Source organism: Centroberyx gerrardi, chromosome 21 (assembly GCF_048128805.1).
Source record: "Centroberyx gerrardi isolate f3 chromosome 21, fCenGer3.hap1.cur.20231027, whole genome shotgun sequence".
NCBI classification, from domain to species: Eukaryota; Metazoa; Chordata; class Actinopteri; order Beryciformes; family Berycidae; genus Centroberyx; species Centroberyx gerrardi.
The window spans coordinates 6,636,596-6,658,624 of record NC_136017.1 but is presented as its reverse complement, the minus strand read 5'-3'; the positions used below and the strand labels follow the sequence as shown (position 1 = coordinate 6,658,624).

General features: G+C 42.4%; 2 protein-coding genes across 3 annotated transcripts; both read left to right on the top strand.

Annotated features, from left to right (window-relative positions):
- Positions 1 to 500: 500 nt before the first annotated feature.
- Positions 501 to 9,923, top strand: lancl1 (LanC antibiotic synthetase component C-like 1 (bacterial)). 2 transcript variants are annotated; one of them, XM_071902285.2, is made up of 10 exons: positions 501 to 554; positions 913 to 1,062; positions 1,181 to 1,298; positions 2,948 to 3,158; positions 3,978 to 4,125; positions 4,729 to 4,875; positions 5,627 to 5,809; positions 7,463 to 7,639; positions 8,771 to 8,843; positions 9,034 to 9,923. In XM_071902285.2, the coding sequence occupies exons 2-10, from the start codon at positions 976 to 978 to the stop codon at positions 9,108 to 9,110; spliced, it is 1,221 nt and encodes a 406-aa protein (XP_071758386.1). In that variant the 5' UTR covers positions 501 to 554; positions 913 to 975; the 3' UTR covers positions 9,111 to 9,923. The 2 variants fall into 2 exon arrangements, with proteins under 2 accessions (XP_071758386.1, XP_071758387.1); XM_071902286.2 differs by lacking the exon at positions 501 to 554 and adding an exon at positions 588 to 738.
- A 3,935-nt stretch (positions 9,924 to 13,858) lies between these two features.
- On the top strand, positions 13,859 to 17,816 carry mylz3 (myosin, light polypeptide 3, skeletal muscle). The gene is made up of 6 exons (XM_071902289.2): positions 13,859 to 13,914; positions 14,478 to 14,505; positions 16,192 to 16,335; positions 16,474 to 16,644; positions 16,766 to 16,843; positions 17,279 to 17,816. Exons 1-6 carry the CDS (start codon positions 13,912 to 13,914, stop codon positions 17,305 to 17,307), a joined length of 453 nt encoding a protein of 150 aa, XP_071758390.1. The 5' UTR covers positions 13,859 to 13,911; the 3' UTR covers positions 17,308 to 17,816.
- The last annotated feature ends 4,213 nt before the right edge of the window (positions 17,817 to 22,029 follow it).

Here is a 22,029-nt window from a genome sequence, read left to right as displayed (position 1 = left end):
GACTGCAGTATTCCTCCATTTTTGCACTTTAATCGTTGGGGTGCAAAGATTTCAAATCACTAGAGCAGGGATTCCCAAACCTTTTCATGTCAAGCCCCCCCCCCCCCCCCCCCCCCCATCCTCCCCTCCCCTAATAGACACGCCTTAGGCCATGGACCAGGATTTGATCCGATTTTTCACAGAGAGAACCCCTTCAGATGTTGGATATGATTTGATGGGTGGGGAGATATGTAGCAGTGAGGAGACGAGCAAACCCTTTGATCAAAACAATCAAAATCCCAATTTGAATCTCTCACTGTCCCAACTCTGAATGAATGGAATAACAGTGAATTTAAACTATAGTCCTCATTTTGCTGGGACACCCCCCCCTGCTACCCCCTCAGTGACCCCACTTTGGTAACCACTGGGGTAGAGAAAAATACGGTTTTGTGAGCAGCAGTAATACCTCCGACACAGCAGGTGGCAGCAGCGCGCTAGCTAACGCTACAGTCCAACCAACACCCGTGAAGAGAAGAAAAAGGCTTTACATCAACAACAGTACATCACCTGCAGTGGTAGGGCTATCGCGCAGTTTTAATTATACCATTTTGGTGTTTATTCCCGCCTTAGTATTGCATTTAATCATTTTATTTCACGCTTACGGCGGGGCTTGCAAATCGTCGCTGTTAGCTTAAGCGATGATGCTAAGCTAACTAGCCGCTGCAGCCAGCTAATCTGTCTTTAGTCTGTAGAGCAACGGTATGTGTGGGTGTGTGTGGCCGTTCAGAATAGGCTTGCTGTGCTGTGTATGACTATATACTGCGGACAATAGTGTTATAAGCTTGTTAGCTCACTGTATCCACTGTGTACTCACGGTTTCTTTTCCCCTGCCGTCTGTTTGCTGCTGCTCATTTTGCCACCTCTTTTCTGCAGATTCATTTTTATCTGACCTAGTTAAAAACCAGCACAGCCAGTACCGAGACTATTCGGTGTAAAATGGAGACGAGAGCTTTGATGAATCCCTATGCAGACTACGATGGGAGGCCTGCGTCCACACAAGCACTGTTTGACTCTCAGGGGAAGGTAATGCATCACGAATGTACTGTATTGTGTGTGTGTTCGTGCATTTAATGTGCATCTAATCTTTTTTTTTTTTTTTTGTTATTTTATTTATTTATTTATTTATTTTTATTCCCTTCAGCTCACATCAGAGTTTGCCCAGCGGCTGAGCAGCAAGGTCAGTGAGCTTCTGGCTGTCATGGAAAATGGGCTGAAGTCTGCTGACCCGAGAGACTGCACCAGTTACACCGGCTGGTCAGGTGAGGACAGGATTAAACCTCTGCTGTGTGTCATGTAGGGCCGGGGCAATATTGACAAAATCAAATATCACTCATATCAATATCATATCACTATCATCACTCACTATCAATATTTTAGACCTCGATGGCGATAATGTGACGATATTTTGGGGATGAGTATTTGTGCTTTCATAAGATATTTACATTTTAAATGAGTAATGATCGTTAGTAATAAAGATAAGATACCGGTAGTACTTTTTTGATCCACTTGGGGAAATTCAGGTACCACAGCAGCAATTGGCAGATAATGCCAAGGAAGTCAAGCATAATTCAAGTAGGAAAGTAATAGCAGAAATATGTAAAAAGATTTAAAAAAAAAAAAAAAAAGGTAATAGTAATGTATAGTCAGTAATAAGTAATCTGGATATGATGAGCAGGTAAAGCCAATCACTGTTCATTTTACTCAGCCAGAACTGGCTATAGGTTAAGAAAATTGTATCACTTTACTGTAAGGCAGCCTTTAAGACCAGGAAGAAGTAGCATTTAAGTTATTTCATAATATTACGAAAATCCCAGATGATATCTAGTCTCATATCACAATATCGATATTATATGATATATCGGCCAGCCCTAGTGTCATGTACAGCTTTGGCTTCAAAACCAAGCATGTGCAGTGACATCATGTGCTTCGAATGAAAGAAATCGCAACAGTGCAATTTGATCATTAGCTGCACAATGTTGACAAAAAATCATATTGCAGTTCCTTTGCTGAATCTTATATATATCTTACTGTGATGCTCCTTGCAGACAGTTTTTTTCTACACTACCACTCAAACATTTGGACACACCTGATTGAATGCATTATGTTTTTCATTCTCAGCCATTTTGATCTAAAGGCTTATGCTTAAATGAAATGTGTTTCTTAGACAAATATAAATAGTGAAGTTGATCTTATGTATGAATTTCTTTCCAAAGCCTTTGCCTTTCCATCAAGGCAAAGGGCGGCTACTTTAAAGAATCTAAAATATAAGATAGTTTTGATTTGTTTAACACTTTTTTGGTCACTGCATAATTCCATTTCATGTCTTTACTATTATTCTAAAATGTGGAAAATGGTAAAAATAAAGAAAAATGTGGCATGTCCTAACTTTTGACTGGTAATGTATATAATTTTGGAAAATAATTTGGTGTGTGGAAAAATGATATGCTAATGCTTAGTTTTGTTCAGCTTGAAGATAATGACAGGCAACATGCAATTTAATTTGTAGACCGGCGGTTACGCATAACATCAGAAAACATTCAGAGGGATGTCTGAAACACCTTTACCTCCGCTTGAAAAGCTGCTGCCTTTTTGCGAAATGGTGGTAGTAAATACTTTGGTTGTTTTTTAGTGTAATTGTGCTTCCCTAGTGCGTATCATTTCCAAATTATTTTCAGCTACAGCCGACATTCTAGTTTCATGCTTCAGTGTTGCCGGTGTGCCAGTATTCTTTGATTATTAATTTTGGAGGCTATTAATTGTGTGGCCCGATTCCAGATATGCTTTCTGAGGCTTTTCCCATCCTGACAGAAAACATTTCTAGGGGAAACATGTTACCATAAGACACAAAAAAAAAAAAAAAGCATCCTACCAAATGGTAAAACGGTGACATCCATCTGTCTATCCACAGGTATTGCTCTGCTCTATCTGCACCTCCACAGTGTGTTCAGGGAGCCCTCCTTCCTCCAGAAGGCGCTGGACTACGTGAGCCACAGCCTGAAGTGTCTGACGCGGCGCCATGACGTCACCTTCCTGTGCGGGGATGCGGGGCCTCTGGCTGTGGCTGCGGTGGTTTACTATCGCCTGCAGAGGGCGCAAGAGGCTGACGAGTGCATCAACAGGTCAGGCGGGAATATGATTTTTCAGTTTGGTCAGGCATTTGAACTGACAACTCCCTTTTACTTCTGATGGTGGATCACTTTCCTGCTTTCTGCCTTTGTTTTCCTTTGTTTTGTATGTTCCTGATCACTTGGGTATATTGAATTAATCCCCAACAGAGCTTTGCATCTACAGATACTGTATATAGTACTTGTAATGGCTGATGGTACTTGCAGGTACTTGCACATACTACTAATGATGCAATCAGACCTCTAGACCTGTTACAAATATGTTAATTCTTAGTATTTTACAGTCTGTTGACAGTGTAAACAGCCAAATATGTGAAGGCCAACATAGCTCATAAAGACAATTCAAGATGCACACTTGGTTTCATGCTTTATTTATCCCTCTAAATGTATTTATCCCACCAAAAGGCCACCGTAGCTAACATCATGAGTGGCTATCAAAAATACAAAATAGATTTGGTTAACCGGCATTCTAAAAATATGTTTGAGGTTTTCCAATAATGGGACAAGTGTGTGTACACCACCAGCATTTTTTGTTCAATTTTGTTTGTTCCAGTGCTTCTCTGTGTATGTCTAGACTGTAGGTAGCTGTAGGTAGATGTTCCCCCCTCCTGTGTAACACACTGTGGCTGCTGGGCACTGCTGTCAAAGCTTCCCAACCACGCAAGTACAGACTCAGTCAGTCAGTCAGTCAGTCACAATAACCCCTTCTCACCGAATGAGTTACGCGCGCGCCACTTTTGACTGGACGCGACCGCCAGCTACGACACAAGGTCATCGCGACTGCATGAATATAATAATGTGCTTCTCCCCCAGACTGCTGCAGCTCCACCAGACTGTGGTGATGGGTTCAGGCGGGCTGCCAGATGAGCTCCTGTACGGCCGGATGGGCTACCTCTACTCCCTCATCTTCGTCAACCAGCAGCTCGGGCAGGACATGATCCCCCTGCAGTACATACAGCAGGTGGGTGAGAATCGGAATCGCACCGCGTTGGAAGTGCGGGTGAACTTTATTTCTTGCAGATGTACTTCTATTTTTGAACCTTTGTTTATCCGGGGGAAGGTTGACTGAGCATGCTTGCTTTCTCAGCGCAACACCCTGCTGTCGCACTCATTCACACCCGGTATCTGCCTTAGTACAGCCACACTCCGCTACTGTTGGTAGTTGTTGAGATTTTCCCAGATTTTCGCAGCCGGTCCAGGATTTGAACCGACCTTCCAGTCAGAAACCCGCCTATCTAACCTCTAGGACACCGCCGCTAACAATCTTCGTCCATTCAATACTTTGTTGATTGGGATTTGCTTTGGCAAGCTCACTTAAAACAGACAGAGAGGGACAAGGATGGTTAAAAATGAACCACAAGATGTGAAACACTTAAAACACGTAGAACGCAAAGTAAGACATAAGATAATCTTCGAACCTATGATGTGGAATCTTATTTGTCACTTAATTTGCTCTTTCTTGCACTCATTGAAGTCCACTTAACTTTAACAAATCTCTATTGATTTCTTCAGTGCGCACAGATGAGGTGGGATTGTGAGCTGATAATGTTGTTTCCTCCCTCAGATCAACGAGGCGGTGCTGGCGTCCGGCGAGAACCTGTCCAGGAGGGTCCGGATCCAGGACCGGAGCCCCCTGATGTTCGAGTGGTACCAGGAGCAGTACGTCGGCGCCGCTCACGGCCTGGCTGGCATCTACTACTTCCTCATGCAGGTGAAGCCCACAGGCAGCGCAGACCGACGTACTTTTCTGTTACTTCTGGATGGGCGGATGAATTCTGCGCTGTATTTTGCCCAATGTCTCTCTTTTCCTTTTCCTTCACGTTGATAGTTATAGTTGCCAGTGGTTTCACAGCCCGTTACGGGAAATAATGTAGTCCAGTCCTATAACAAAGGGGCACAAACACACACATACACACACTCTTGCACAAACTCAGACGCATTTTTCACGCTTGATTTTAAGATGCCAATTTCTTCCACAACTTCGACAATTTCTACAGGAATTCTCATTAATGGTTGGCAGGCAGGGTCCGAAATTAACACCTGCCAAGCGCCAAACGCTGGTAGAATTTGTCTTGGCAGATAAATCAATAAGGGTCACCTGCTCTCTTGTAATTTTGAATTCTGTCGTACTTCATGATGAATTACAAACTTGATCTGTTACATAATAACTTGCACTACTTGATTCTAGACACAAAATAGGATTGAAAACAGGTAGGGTGATTTGTTTCTGTGAGGAAAGCATATTAATTATTTTGGCTTGTAAAAATGATTCTTGGCAGGTACATTTATTAGTTTACCAGCCCTTGGCAGGTGAGACGAAAAGTTAATTTCCGACGCCGGTTGCAAGTATTGCAACGCAGAAGCCAGTCCGTCTCTTGCCAGCTAATTAGAATTGTACTGAAGTTGCCACCTGTTGCTTGCTAGTCTTCTCTATAACGTTGCGTAATCTTCTCTCCTCACAGCCAGGCTTTGTCTCTGGAGAGGAGAGGGTGCACAGGCTGGTGAAGCCCAGCGTGGACCTCGTCTGCCGCCTCAAGTTCCCCTCGGGAAACTATCCCCCCGGTATCGGGGACGAGCACGACCTGCTGGTGCACTGGTGCCACGGATCCCCAGGGGTGATCTACATGCTTCTGCAGGCCTACAAGGTGAGCGTTGAGGTGGAAAGTTAAAAGCGAAGGGGTTCTGTTTCAAAACACTATAAATCGCTATAAATTTTGAGGGAAAAATCAATCTGAAGGTTGTCATTCAATGTCTCTAAAATAGTGGTTCTCAACTTAGGGTCCAGGGACCACCAGGGGTCCTTGAGGGGGTTCCAGGGGGTCCCAGGCAAATTGATAAATTGTGCACCATTAATTCATTTACAAGAAGTTAACACAATTAGCGAATGTAGAAGAATTCTTTTGATCATAGTTTCACTGTTATCTCTCTTTCTACAATACAGATAGTCATAGAATTTTGGACAAAATCATATCTACCAATAAAAATATTGTCAGATTTGGGTCAGAGAGACAAAAACTCATCAAATGGGGGTCCGTGGCCCTAATGTGTCTAAACTAGGGGTCCTTGATGTGAAAATGTTTGAGAATCACTGCTCTAAAATATAGAGCATACTGTCTGTAAATGCGTTTTCATTTTGCCAATCAGTGACTTCACTTACCTACTATCCTTGAAAAAGTGCCATTATTCGGTTTCATTTTGTGCTTTCAATCATTTTGTAAGAGACGAGTCATGCTTTTCAAATGGTGGCTGTTTCATTTTGGAATGAAACTCTTCAGTTTGACACTCGAGATGATTAAGCTATCAAGAGCGCTACCTAGAAACATAGTTGTTCAGTAACACCTGGTGTCATGAGTTTGTTTCATATTCCTTTCCAAATTTTAAATGTTTGGCTGTTCACAATATAGCGTCTGCTCTTAGTCCAACATGCAGCAAAAATACTCAGAGATTAAAAATAAATAATTTTCTCTTGCAGGGCCATAGTGCCATCTAGTGGTGAAGAGGGTTTATTTGTTTTGTTTTGTTTTGTGTTTGCTAAGCAGTAATGTATTTACAGCAGATCAAATATAGTCATACCGACACAGTTGACAAAGTAGTGTTGATGTCTATTTTAGAGGGCTCTCTGTGTTGTGTTTACATCTGGATTACTCGCTGTTGTCATTCTCTTCATAGTGCCCCTCGTTCTGTAATGTGACACAAAGCATTTAGAGAATGCCGTTATTCAAAGTGCTGCAGGGGCACTTTGCAACCTTTCTGGCATGCATCCTCGGATTTCAAGTATAAAGTGAAGAATGGTGAACTTTGACACCAAATTATTTTGTTTTGTCTTTCTTTTTTTGTCAGGCTTTTTTTTTTTACTGATTGATTTCTGGAAGATGCTGAAAATGTATCACAAAAGTGAAAAACATGACAATTTATTAGAAATGTGTTTTCTGAGATTCCACACATCATCCCACCAAATCTAGTTTGGAGCCCCTGTTAAGGTTACAGGTTTCCCATTGTGGCCATGCAGATGTGCCAGTGTCATCTTGTGCCCATTAAGCTTCACACAAGCATGAATTCCCACTCTTACAAAATGGTTGCTGGATGAAAATTAAAGCATGTAGTGGCTTACTATTAAAGTTATGAGTCATCTTATGGCCTTGGCTTGCAAAAAGGTTTGCTTTTAAGGATAGAAGCATCTGTATTTTCGATTTATTGACTGATGAATTTCAGGCAGCAAAATGTTCCCAAAATGGGTATAGTGTCCCTTCCTAAATATGCATTTCTCTTCTCCTCCTCTCCTTTGGTCCTGGTTCCAGGTGTTCGGCGTGCCCCAGTACATGGAATACGCCCTGCAGTGTGGGGAGGTGGTGTGGAGGTGGGGCTTGCTGAAGAAGGGCTACGGGCTTTGCCACGGCGCCGCGGGCAACGCCTACGCCTTCCTGGCCCTCTACCGGAACACCCACGACCCCAAGCACCTGTACAGAGCCTGCATGGTTAGAGCGCGCAAAAGACACATCAGTAGACATCATAATGTAATCCGCATCCGTTCCAACAGCCGTTTGAGTAGTCGGACAACTGCAAATTGTAATTGTGACTCCCCTGTAGTGCATCCAACCTAATAAGTTTCCAAATGCTTGATTAATGCCTCAATAGTGCTCAGTGATATCTGAATCAGGTACCAAAAATGGGTATAAACTGTTTTAGGAGCAGTCAGATGATAATGTTGTGAGGATTTTTTTTTAAACTTTATTAATCGATGGAGAGTTGACAGAGCATCTATGTTCTTGGAACCATCTGGCTGGGTTTTATGCCAAGAAATTATGAAAACAAGCCTAGTTCTCATTCCTCCGCTGGTGCAGGGATTTGAACCAGCAACCTGCCAGCCACAAGCCTGCTTCTCTAACCTCCAGGCTAGAGTTATGAGTTACACACGTTCCTTCCAACCCACTGTGTTTCTAACAGTCTGTGTAATGCAGCCACAACAAGCAAAAGAGCTCATTTCATAATGTGGCTTCCCGCGGCTGCGTTGTTGCTCATCCGCCCAGCACTCCGCGACTTTGATGTAAGATGTGAAAGTCATATTAAACTTACTTCAAAGTACCACCAGTCATAACACAGTTGGCCGCTCGCCAGCCTTAAAATCGAAAATTATTCAAGAAACGGCGGGCGGTGGAGGAGCGGGGGCCTTTTATGTTTATTGACAATGGGTTGGTAGCTGTCGGTGCGAGTCGGCGTCAAACGCGGGCAGAGTCGGTCGGAGGCGAGGACTCTCTGGATGCGTTCCAGGTGGCACGGGTCCCACGTGTACTTTCATTAATATGGATCTATTCATAGAGGATGGAAATAGACTCTTCAGATGTCTCGCCGAAGCTCCCTTACATGCTCCCAGCGCGACGGAGTGACATTGTGGTCACGATCTGATACCGCGACAGGCGCTAGCATTTCACTAAGAGGGGCACAATTTTTAGCAGTTGTTGACATTGCTCGCTATTCTCTTGAGACGGTCGAGATGCGGCCTGCTGCTGTAATGGAATGGGAGTGTTGTTGTGACACTGCCTCTCTCTCTCTCTGTGTGTGTGTGTGTCTCTCTCTCTCTATCTCTCTCTATGTCTCTCTCTCTCCAGTTTGCAGACTGGTGCATGAACTATGGGAAACACGGATGCAGGACGCCAGACAGACCCTTCTCCCTTTTTGAAGGTAATACGTGATGACATGTCCCATTAGCCAAAAATATCACATTGTCGTAATGCCTGCTTCGTTAAAAAAAATGAAACAATGAATAGATTGGTATCTCCGAGCCAATCGTTTTGAAGTCATTTATTTTTGCCCCTGTTAATCGTGATGGAATGCAGTTGTGTAAACTTACCGTGTCTCTTCCTGTTTGCAGGCATGGCAGGCACCATCTACTTCTTGGCCGACCTCCTGCAGCCAATGAAATCAAGGTTCCCAGCCTTTGAGGTGTAAAGGTATCCGCAGACAGCCCTCCCCACCCACAATACGGAAAAATATGACAACAAGAAGTCCCGCGCTATTGCTCCCCCTCTCTCTCTCTCTCACACTCATGCATTCATACGCTGCGTTCACCTCCATAAATGATATCCGGGGACTTGGCAACTCCTTCATCCCGCGGGGTCTCATGTCATTGACTCGATGGTATTTGCGTCACAGTGGTTGGCTTTGACTATTGCTTTGGACAGTGTGCCATGTCTTACCTACTCCTCTTCACTTGGAACCTGACATCTTATTAACAGGATAAATCCTTTACCCGCAGCTCCGCTACCTAATTATCTCAAAGATGTGTCAAAGGAGAGGGCTTCTCTAGATTTTTGGTTCCTTTTATGTACATAAATTAATACTACTGCTTTATATGTTGCTCAGATTGTGGTGTTGAATAAAGTGCGAATAAGGTGTTGAATAAAGTTGCATCAAAGCGGAAGGGAAGTAATTTTGCAATTTCGGACTTAAGACGTAATTGTACGATAATTGTAAAACTTTGGAGTTTAGTTAACACTTTGCTTTTTACAGCTACATATGTTTCTGTTATTCTGTAAGGAATGGATGCTTTAGTTTGCTATTCTATAGGATGTTTCTTTATGGAGAATATACTTAACAGCGAAGCTAGTTATGTTGTACTGTATATAATACAGTGTTGCTAAAATATGTATTATGGGCACAGTAAAAGTGCTAAACACCGTGACATTGGGTGATGTAAGCTGTGGCCTGTCCTTTGCACTAACTGAATAATAAACCTTGTAGCTTTTTACAGCTATTGCTCTAGAGCAGATTTCAGTTCTGTTTCTGTTTTGAGGCATCTATGCAGCGGCAGAGAAAAGCCACAGAGGGGCAGTAGAGAGTTGCCTCCTTGTGAATTACATCATGTCACATGACTATCACCTTCACCTGACAAATTAAGTACATTCAGGCGCAATAAAAGGAATTCACCTTGAAACTTAGTCATTTCAAACACAGCTCTTTCTACAGTTAAAATTCATGTTTTCATTCTATAAGTTAATGCACTTTTCATAGCTAATCTGGATATGGATACTGACAGTTCAATAATACTCATGGTGTGATCTGCTTTGGAGGCATTAAACTTGCAAACCATGTGATAAAACGAATGAATGAATGAAAGAGACAGCCAGATGTGACTTCTCTGTCACCCTGAACCTCTTAGTTCCAATGCATTTAGCCAGCAAGTGAGTCCACATACATGACTAGTGTGTCTAACCTCCTCTATGCTTTTCCTCCGTGGGACTCTTGGCTCAACTGGCCCGGTCTCTATTCCAAATAAGGCTCACGTCACATGCTGAAAAACTAGCAGCGACACAATGCCACGGCTCTTTTTTAAGCCCGCCCTGCAACTTGCTTCTTTACGACGGGAGGCTGACCCAGCTGCAGTCTTGAACGGGGTAATGAGGAGGGTGCAGGGTGGGATGGGTGGGGTTTGGAGGGGAGGGGGAGGGGGAGGAGGGAGGTGGAGTACCAGAGAGTCCCGAGGAGCTGCAGCCTTCACTTTCTTCACCCCCCCCCCCCCCCCCCCACCTCCACCTCCCATCCCGGTTGAGGAGAAACTGAACACCTCCAGCAGAAATCGGAGTAAAAATAGAGCTCATCTGTCCAGGGGCGCGGTCTCCCAGGCATGTTTTCCGAGTCCTCTCTCTCTCTCACACTCACACTCACACACACATTCTCTCTCTGTCTCTCGCTCTCATTCACTCACTCACTTTCACAAAAGTCTTCCAGCTCTTGTCCTACTGATCTTTAGAGTTGGGACATGACCAATCTGTGTTACAGAGCTGATGACCGCTACAATCTCCCGGCATGCACACAGCCAGCTATTCATGCGGTTAGTGAACTATCCACTCCTGCGCACTGTCACTGTGTCTGGACTTGCCCCGCTTCTCGGCTGTCCCGCACTCTGTCCTTATTCCAAGTTTTATTCCAGAGCAAGATGCCTGAAATTTGACAGGATGGCACCTACTCTTCCAAAATAATATGTTGTATAGTCTTAGGTGTGTTGTAAAGGAAAATATAAAGGAAATTCCCATTGTGAGCTCAGTGAATTACCCACTGGTACTTTGGATGGATGTATGTAACAAGTGATAACAAATAAAGTGTACGAATTGGCAGATTTTTCTCTGAAGCAGCTTAAGGAAGAAAGATGACACAATAATACTTCACACCGTGGATTGTCTTTTGCATTAATTGATACTTTGTCACTATGTGTTACTATTTTATGATAGACATGATGATTTTTCCACAGCGGTAAACAGATCTGAACTCCACTTGTGCCGGCTCTGGCTCAGTGTAAAAGAGGCTGCTTGTAGTATTACGGATATTAAGGGTAGGGAGTATAACTGCTGTGTATGTGTGAAGACATGACACTGCCCTGGTCTGGTGGTAGTGGATGGAAAACAAGTTCTATCACACATTTAGAGCACAATATCAGTTAGCAACTAATTCATCAGCTTATTAATTAATCGCTAGTTTAGGTATTTGCCTGGGACACAGCACACAGGGTACATTCACTCTCAGAGCAAAGTAAATGGATCAATCAAGATTTGAATCGAAGCTATGCAACTGATAACAGTGAAACATTATTCTCAGTTGTTAAGGATTTGATATGGGTCATTTTTCAGCATAGGATTTTGCAATTTAAAAAATTTTTGACCACATGAGCAAAATTGGACGTGAGTTGACTTGAAAACACAGGGTCATATCTTGATCTTTATTCAGAATAAACATATTGTAATAAGAAAAAAGTAGTAAGGTGGAACCCTATGTGGTTGTTCATTCATTCAGCATGGTTCTGTCAAGTTTAATGAGCATCTGCAGAACTGCAAGTGTTCAGTATGATTTGGAGAAAAAAATCAAGTGGAAAAACTGGCAGTGCATCAAGTGATGACTATACAAATTGACTGGAAATTATAGATTAGGACCTAGATGTGTGCACTGCCTTTAGTAAAACAGATTTTGCAGAGGAACATATCTTAAAAAATATGACGTATCAAAAAATACTCAACAGCAACTGATATAGAATTACAATTGAAGTCTGTGGTTCACTGACCGTATTGTGTTTCAGTGAGTTGTGACATCAGACCCCTCCACTCCATTCATCTGTATGTCAAAATAAAACCAATAAAAAGTATCAAAGAAAGAAATCATAGAACACATGTCCCGAAGAATCTGCACAGATTAGCTGAGATTAGTTTTTAGTTCAAAATATAGTTTACAAAGTTGGGCAGTATTAATAAATATCAAACATAAGAACTGAAGTGGGTTTCTTTGTATTGTAGTCCTACCTTTCAATCTGTTTTAAACTTGAAATGGCCATTAATCCGGTATAAGATTTTATATATGTAGGTTGTAAAAATAACTTGGAAGATAAGCAACACTGTTAGAGCAGGGGTTCCCAAACTTTTTGTAGTAAGATATGACTTGATTCATAATTACATAACCATCTCTGAAACCCTTGAACAAAATAGTCATCTTTCTGCATTCTCTCATTGTGTCCTCTTTGAAGGAGGCAAATAAAACATGAAATTTATCTATTCCTCATTTTGCTGGCGGACCTCATGGAATCCCTTCAAGGACCCCTGGTGGTCCCTGGACCCCACTTTGGGAACCTCTGGTCTGGAGTATTATATGTTATAATATCATTATCAAGTCAATATTCATCAGAAATTGCACTTGCCACAGTTGATTTTATTTTTTGCATCTATATAAATTTGGCCACTTGATATCGCCATCAGCACCTTGGAGAGCGCTGCTGGAGATGGAAAGCAAGTCACTCATGCGGTCTTGCCTTTACTTCCAGGTAAATTCCCATATTATACTACATCTGTATTGTTCAGAATCAATAGCAATGAGGTAATATGCCTCAAAAATGTTCATCAAACCAGAACTTACATTCTAGAAATAGATCCTGACCCATTTTTAGTTTTGGCTAAAGCAAGGCGAAATGCACAGTGGAAAAGCTACTGAATTAAAAGCTCCAAAAGCCGTTAAATTTTAAATGTTCATATTTGTTTTTTGCATGTTTTGCCAAATAATCAGGTAAATTCCTCTGGTTTCAGATTCCAGGCTGTTACCCCACAAGAATAGGCCTAAGGAGGGGTAATGCCGATTAATTTCATAGTCCACTAATGAATATAAAACCTGCTGTGTATCAAGTTCAGTTCATAACTTCACTGCTGCTCAGAATGGGTTTTCTAAACGCCTGCCCAAATGGAACCCACTTTTCCAGTGAGTTTTGCCCGGTCCCTATTTAACCATAAGAGGAGGAGCTGCTCTCGCCGTTTAAAAATATCACCTTGTAAATGAGCTTACTGGGCCTGGAGCCCCTCTGAAGTGGGCTAGTGCGAAGCTGGGTTTTCTGCCTTTGCAGAGACACAGATCAGCTGCACATCTCTTCCTATAGAGACAACTTGTCAAGTCAGTAAAAAAACGTATTCTTTCCTGAGGGACATTGGTTGAAAAAAAAAAGTCATACGCTGAGCAAAGAGTCTTGAAGCAGCTCCTTGGCCTTCTAAAAATAGCCCTGTCCCCTTCTAAAGGCCTACACCCACCGCTCAGAGGGAGCAGCTCTCCTTTCCGTTTGCCCTAAGAAAGTTAAAGATGGCCCAGCGCGTCATCTGATCCACATGTGACATCACAGGCCCGGGATAAATAAGAGGGGCCTTGACCATGGCTCAGGACCACTCTCTCCTGGGACTCCAGCTTCTCTTCTCCTTTCTTTCGGCTCTCCCGTCTCCTACTCTCCAAAATGGTGTGTACAAAAAACGGTGTCTTGGACCTTTTGGACCTTTTTTTGGTATCTTTATGGCATGTGTTTGGATACCTCCTCCCCCCAAAAAAAAGCCTGAAATTGTGGCTGTCAACTCTAACTGTCAACGAGTTAGAGAGGATAAATCGAGGCTGGCATTTTTATCATTGCTGTGAAAAGCCTGTCTTCACAAATTGGGGCTTAAGTTCATTTCTACGAAGATTCCAAGGTTGAGTTGTTGTATTGGGCCCAGGACCACCGCCTTGGAATATATCCACATTTCTATCCTTAACATCTGTGTAGGCTTATATCTAAATGCATGGAATCTATCTACTATCACTTCTATTCATCTTCCAACACTTGTATTTAGTGCAATAAGGTACGAGGCTAAGGTGGACTTTGTTTTAGGTGGATATTATGTGCGTTTGTGCTGTTTTCATCCACGGCAATCAATTCATTTTTCTCATTTCACTCTGTTTTGTGTGTGAATGTGTTGTATGTGTGTTTACGTGTGTGTGTGTTTGTTGGTGCATTTCTGTGTGTGTGTGTGTGTGTGTGTGTGACAGGCCGAGTTCTCAGCGGACCAGATTGAGGGTAAGTGAAGAAACAGAAACATTCATCCTCATCCCTTTCTCTCACCAATACACTTAGTTGGCAGTTGAAAGGTGTTGCTATAGAAATCTGTTCCCTCAGTGACATTTACTTGCACTGTGATCAGCAGGAGACAATATGTCCTTAGACCCCTGAAATAGATGCACATTCATCCACTGACCCCTTGTAGTTGAACCTTTAGGCCAAATGAACTGCCATCCGAGCTGCTGAGGGTTGAAATGGGATGAAAAAGGTCCAGAGGAGAGGACGCCATTCCTCGGACGTGTCCAGTTGTCGAGGAGGATTTGAGTCCTGTCTATTCTAAGCCGGCCCGGCCTCGTCTTGCACGGCACGGTGGCCCTTAAACTGCGGAGGTGTTAATCTCCCAGCGCAAGGTTTAAGACGCAGGCCCAGTGGCATCTCCTTTCACAAGGCATCCAAACTTAGCGACCCCCCCCCCCCCCCCCCCCCCCCCCCCTCTCCAGCGCCACACCACCAACCCTTTGTTCCCCGCTGACAGACGTGTCCTTTAGAAACTTGTCAAAAGGCATTTGTGGACAAGATGACCTTTTGGTGCTCATTTTAAACATTTTTAGTCAATATTTTTTTGGAATAGGAATGCATAATGCTATTTTTTGCATGTATGGATATTTTCAGTACTTTGTACATTATTTGTAAGCTCATCTGTGACAGCAATATACCCAGCTTGAAATTTCACATTTGCGCAGTTTTTACATAGGCTTTCAATTTGGCAATTCTCTGATACCAAAAAAAAAAGAGAAACTGCCACTTCAGCACGCTGCGGTGCATTTGCGCTGAAGGTCTGAAGCAGCGGGTCGGGTGCCAGCAGAATGCAGGAGGAGGTGTTGATTACGCCGCAGTCAGCATTCTTATGTTTAACTCAAGCAGGGCAGCGGGGCCATGCCTCTACATGGCCTGGGTTACTTTCTCAGGGTGTATCAGTTGCCCCCCGCGTTACAGTAAATGCCTCCCAAATGCAAGTGGAGGAAGGGGGGTGGGGGTGGAGGAAGGGGGGTGGGGGGGGGGGAAGTGGTGGGGGGGGGAGCAGGTACAGCTGTTGCCGCCGCTGCTGCTGTTCGGAAATCACATAAGAGCATTAATCTGTCCACGGATCACTTTCAGCTGGCTTCCTGGTGGGATTCATAGAAATAGCTAACCCTTGTTCGGGCCCCGCTCGCTACTTTTCTGCGCTGTGCTTGGAGACAGCTGTCGCTCCCAATTATCTGGGGACAATGAGGGAAGTACGCGGCTTACGCTGTCTTTGATCCTCCGACACAGCATGACACTGCATACCTGCCATGCCCTACTAAGACCCCCCGAAGAGAAGGTGTAGAAAACACTAGGGGACGGATCTAGCAGGAACCAAAAAGAGGACATTGCTAGAATTGTTCTCATGTCAGTCATGAAAAAAGGACTGTTTCATTTTCAAGTCCAATAGAAGTGACAAATCATCTTTTAACATATTCCATTTGGTGAATGTCTTTTTCCAAAGCATCTTACAATACCATGAGCGCATACATTTTTTTGTACCGGGACTACAAATCATATATTTTTCCCTCTTGAAACAGTTCTTGAATCGTCACAGTTTTTTCAGATAAATTATGATTTTTTTTTGTGTCTGTACTTTGTAACTCAAGAGCGCTCTCCCGTCTCTCCCCTTCTTTCCAGACTTCAAGGAGGCTTTTGGTCTCTTCGACAGAGTTGGTGACAACCAGGTGGCCTACAACCAGGTGGCCGACATCATGCGCGCTCTGGGCCAGAACCCCACCAACAAGGACGTCAAGAAGATCCTGGGTGACCCATCCGCTGATGGTGAGAGCCCACCGCGTGCAGAAAACTTCTTTATTGTACATCTAAATACTCTTTATTGTACATCTAAACACCTTGGATCTACCATGGTTCCGTATGTAATTTTGTTGCCCTTCCCCTGTGATTTTTTTTCATCAACAGACATGGCCAACAAGAGGCTCAACTTCGAGGCTTTCCTGCCCATGCTGAAGACCGTCGATGCCAACCCTAAGGGCACCTACGACGACTACGTTGAGGGTCTGCGCGTCTTCGACAAGGAGGGCAACGGCACAGTCATGGGCGCTGAGCTGCGCATCGTGCTGTCCACCCTGGGTGAGGCTCAAGTCTCCCGCAAGGGCCAAATATAGACGCACACAGAAATAGTAGTGTGTGAACATGTGTGTGTGTGTGTGAAATGGAGAGCGCGCTGACATGGCTCCTTGTGCGTCTACAGGAGAGAAGATGACTGAGCCCGAGATTGATGCCCTTATGGCCGGCCAGGAGGACGAGAACGGCAGTGTGCACTATGAGGGTAAGCTTTCACTTCCCTATAAGGAGGCTTCCTATTGGCTACAGCTGTGTACGACAGACCTATGAATTTTGTTCTTGTCTTTTCTTTCAAGTATGCAAAAAACAGAAGAAAAAAAAAGTGGATAACACATAAGAAGAGTTCATTTCCAAAATGCTATATATCCATTTTGGGGGGGGGAAGTAATCAGAAATTTATCATTTTATACTTTAAGATCCAGTCTGTAAAACTAAAAAAGTGACAATCCTAGAAAGTGTCATTTGTTTCAATTTTGTGCTAGCAAATCAATCATTTTAGAATAGGTGTTGTTTTTTTAATTCTTAATTTTTTAATGATGCCTTTCAGTATACTGTATGTACCACACTGACTATTAAGATTTTAGACATGCAGCTTCACTTGCTAACGTCTTCTATGCCATATGGTTCCTTCTCTCTGCAGCTTTCGTCAAGCACATCATGTCTGTGTAAGAGGCCAGCAGCAGGAGTGCTGAGGACGCTGTAGCTTGTCTACAGACCGCCCGACGGTGTCAGGACATCCACACTGTTTCAAAGACCAACCTAGGAAAGACAAAGGACTATGTACAAGGGATGTTGAAGCCAACCCATCTTGTTGTTTATTTTGTTTTTTTTCCATTTCGCCTCCAATCCTCCTCTCTCTCTCTCTCTGGACATCAACACCTCTCCGTTATAGACCCCCCACACCTGGCCTCTCCCCCCCCCCCCTCCCGGGGCGCGTCTCCACCCGCCACATGGGGTGAGGAACGGGGGAGGAAGGGGTGACCGCTCATCAAGTGAGGGTTGATCCCTCCCGTCCCACCCGCCACCTCATCCAGTCATGCCACCACTGGCCCAGCAACGCCAAAGGCGCTGGAGGATGGTCGTGGATTGGCCGCCAAACTTCTCCCCCCGTCCCCGAAAAGTTTTATTTATTTTCACTCTGTTCATTTCAGAATAAACTTTTCCAAACGTACATCCCATCTGGTTTGATCCTTGGTCTTTCATTGTCCTCCTATAATATGATAAAGCAAAAGTACACAATAGCACAGATGAAATGTAGGTATGCATAGTTCAATTGGACAGAAGCATAGAAAACTGAAATAGTGTGATGGTGGAAGATGAAACCACTGGTGCCCATAAAGGTGATTAACTTAACAGATGCTCCTTCGTTTTAAGAGCCAGAAAGCATCTCTTACTGCGACACTTTGCGCTCTGCAGTTTAACTAGCACTTATTAAATCTGACTTGCCATCTGAAAGGGTTTGTTCATTTCTATAATTAGCCGTTATACTGCACACACAGACAACTGGTGTTAAGCATAACATATGCCATTTGGTGCATGTGTTTATCCAGAGTGCCTCACACTGCCATGAGTGCATACATTTTTAGCATTGGTGGCCCCAGTGGGAATAAAACGCCTAACCCTGGTAATGTTAGTGTAGAAGAAAACTCAGGATGAGAAGAGTGGCAGTTTGACAGGTTTATTCAATCTGGATGATTACACAGAGTTTTATTGTGCTGAATATTCACGATTATGTTAATACAGATCATAAGAAAGCTATTGGTCAAAAAGTAGGAGGTCATATGAACAAAACTGAACAAGCAATAATAATTGAAATGGAAGATGTTTAATAAGAGGTGAGCACCTTCTTCTAGAAGACAAGTTATTTTGTCAAGGCCTTTTGATCAGTGTTATCTGTGAGATTTGGGCATTTGCACATTCCAGGCTCACAGTTCTGTGAGCAACACACAAGTACTTTAGAGTTTAATCTTATAATGAAGCAGATTCAGTATTCTTGAGTTTTGGGTCTAAGGTTACATATAGGAATGTTGCTTAGTATAGGCACTTGTCCATTTCTTCCTCAACAGGACCAGTTAAGTAGGGTGCAACATCCAAAAATAGTGTTGATTTTTGCCCTAGAATGCTAAGTGTGAAGTGTATCAGTGGAATTTGCACATGGTCATTAGTTTGTTATTGAAATTCCACTAAAAGAACCACGTTTGTCTAATCTGTGATGCCCTACAGTTTGTATGACACAAGAGAGAATCAACTGGCCAAGATGCACATGTTACTGTGAAGTGTATGATAATTTTTTTAGATTATAAAACTGCTTTTTGTTTCAGAATCTAAAGCATTGCTGTAACATACAGCTCATTAAAAGGCCCAAACCTCTCATTGTCAATGATGAAGCTCCCAGTCGTACATCTTCATGACATCATGAAATTGTGATACTGATTTGTGATTTTTTTATTTTTGTCTTTTTCCCATAAGATTATAACTCATATTGTAACATTTTTCTGTAACACACAGCTTCACAATGTATACTAGGACTTAAATGGATCATTATATTGTGTGACATACATTATATTGTACCATGCAGAGTTCACATGCAGATGAAGCCATTGTAGAAGTGACACATTTTACTTGCTGAACTATTGCTGCACTACTAAGAATAAGAAGAAGAGGAATTGTTTGGAAAAGCCTAGTTTTTCCGGAGGTTTTTCAGAAGTTGCAAGGAATGGACTGGGAACTAGTTTGTTGGGAGACACAGTTTTGTTTAATAATACACTCATTTTGTTCCACTGTAATGTGGGGTAGGTGCAGGAGCAATGATGCAAGACGGAGGACTTTTAATAACTACCTCTGTACATCTAACCAGGGACAGATGCATCTGACTCAGAGCTTCAAAGATAGCTGCAGTGGGGAGAGCATGCACTCCTGTGGTGTAATGAGGAAGTGAATGCAGCTCTATCATATACTGTAGCATATAACTACTTTAACACATCACAAGGGTCACATGAACACTGGATAACCAGCTTGCTAATCCACTAAAAATGTAATAATAAATAAGAAGAACAAGAAATAAACTAAGACACTGGCTTGAATCGCTGGAAAATAATAATATAAAATATAAAATAATATAAAATAAATTCTTTCATGTTTAAGTTCATGGAAAGTGTTGGATATTGGGATCTCCATTCACACAATTACAATGAAAATTTAGAAACAAAAACAAGGGTTGTAGGAGAAAATACTTATTTGCTAATTAGTATCTTTTAATGCCAATTTGCACAGCTGCTCCAGTTATTATGTATCTGTGTATTCATCCATATGTCTATTATTTTTCACAGCCAAGAAAAAGATACATTTTTTGCTGTTCAGTATATGCAGCTTGTTTAATAGTTCATATGTGCAAATAATTATTCTGATTGTGCTCTTCTTTTAGTTTCTGCTGAAAAGTCTCTGCACTCTCACAAAAGCTAATTACACTGAATATACTAAATATTAGGGACACTTATTCTTTTCATGAAGTCCACTAATGAGGTGAATCCAGATAAAAAGCCATTATCCCATATTGATTTCCCTTATTAAATCTGTAGCAGTCACAAAGGAGGAGATGTAGATAAACAGAAGCAGAGGAGTCAGAGAAGGATTGTTGATGTGGATTGTGCAAAAGGGGCTGCAACTCAATATCAGGAATGTGTCCCTAATATTTTGTCCATTGTCCATAACTATTTTTTTAACACTCAATAATAAATGTAACTAATTAAATATAGCTGCTAGCGGCGATGGCTGGGTTCATGCCAGCTGCAGCCAGAGCTGAAACGTGGAAGTTTGCATTAAGATTACTGTCAATTTGGTCATATTAGGCTGTTGAGCCATCAGGCCCCAAGCTATCAAGTTCTGATACTGAAGAGTGTAATAGCAAGTTAAAAGTGTCAATATCCAACTTCGTATTGGCTTTACTGTGTTTAGCTGTACACTCAAAATGCTGCTGTTGGGCAAAATCTGGTCAGATCTGTATGGAAATTGGTGTGCATGTTCCACATAAAGGTTGGAACATGATTCCTAAGTTTCATAGCGATTGGTGAAAATTGACTAGGACATGGTCCTAGAGCATTTGTACCGAATTTCATGCAATTTCACCAATTGGATTAGGAGATACAATTTTCTCGCCTTTGTGGCGCCCCCTATTGGTCAATATTTGAATGGCTTTGCACCAATGTTCATTCATTATATGTGAACATGTTGTCCAAGTTTCATGATGATTGGACCATCTATCACAAAGTTATAACATTTTAGCTTATAGGCCACGCCTCCTTCGCAACTTTAAGAGCTAATATCTTCAAAACTACAGTAGATATCAACAATCTATTAACAGAATTTTAAGAGCGTAGGACCATAGATGCTACTGACCGATGTTGATGGTAATCGGTGTAGGAGGAGATGTTAAAAATGCGTTTTTCAAAGAATTCAAAATATCTCAAAAATTTTCCAGGTGAACCTTGAGGGTCCTTATGGCAAATTTGCAGAGTACGGTTAGGTAGACATGTGCACCAAGTTTCATGTAAATCGGACAAACGGTGTGGGAGATACAGCCCTTTAAACTTTATATATTTGACCTTTAATTATAGCGCCACCATCAGGCCGATGGGGGTCATATTTCTTGTGGGACATGGCTCTAGCATTTACCATCTCACGGGAAATTGAGCCCAAAGAGAAAAACAATAATAATTTTTAAAAAGTACCAGTACAAAAATGTATTTTGTAATTTTGTAATTTATTAATAATAATCACAGAAAGTGCAAACTTCATACAAATCACATGACTGCCTGAGCAATTCTCTTGACAAATTTCAACACAATATAATGCACCATTGGTGAGATATGGGTCCAAATAGCATGGAGATTAATTTAATCAGTTAATTAATAATAGTTATTATAATCATAAACACATCAAAATCAATAGGGGTCTTCCTCAAGTGGTCATCAATGTCCATACGGACGAGACTTCGGACGGTGAACCCCGCTGAGCATGCTGGGATAGCTTACGGCGCGGACCTTATTGGACCAACCTCCTTGGACCAAGCTCGCGGCGCGGTGAATAGGGCGGGACAAAAGTTGAGCTCAAATCAACTTTATGCAAATACACGCGGTGTTTGCGTCTCGAGAGCCAATCACTTTCGAGGCTGCAGCACCGACGCCGTCTGTACAACCAGGAAATAAGAAAGTGAAACTTGAAACTTGTATCGTAGCTGAGAATCTTACCATGTAAAAAAATATTTTTTTTTTAAGCGAATCTCTTAGTTACACTAACATTGTTGTTGTGAAGCAGTTATTTCCATTTGGGCACAGGAGAAAAGCCTACTGTAAATCACGGACGTAGACCTGCAATCCAATCCAATCCAATCCA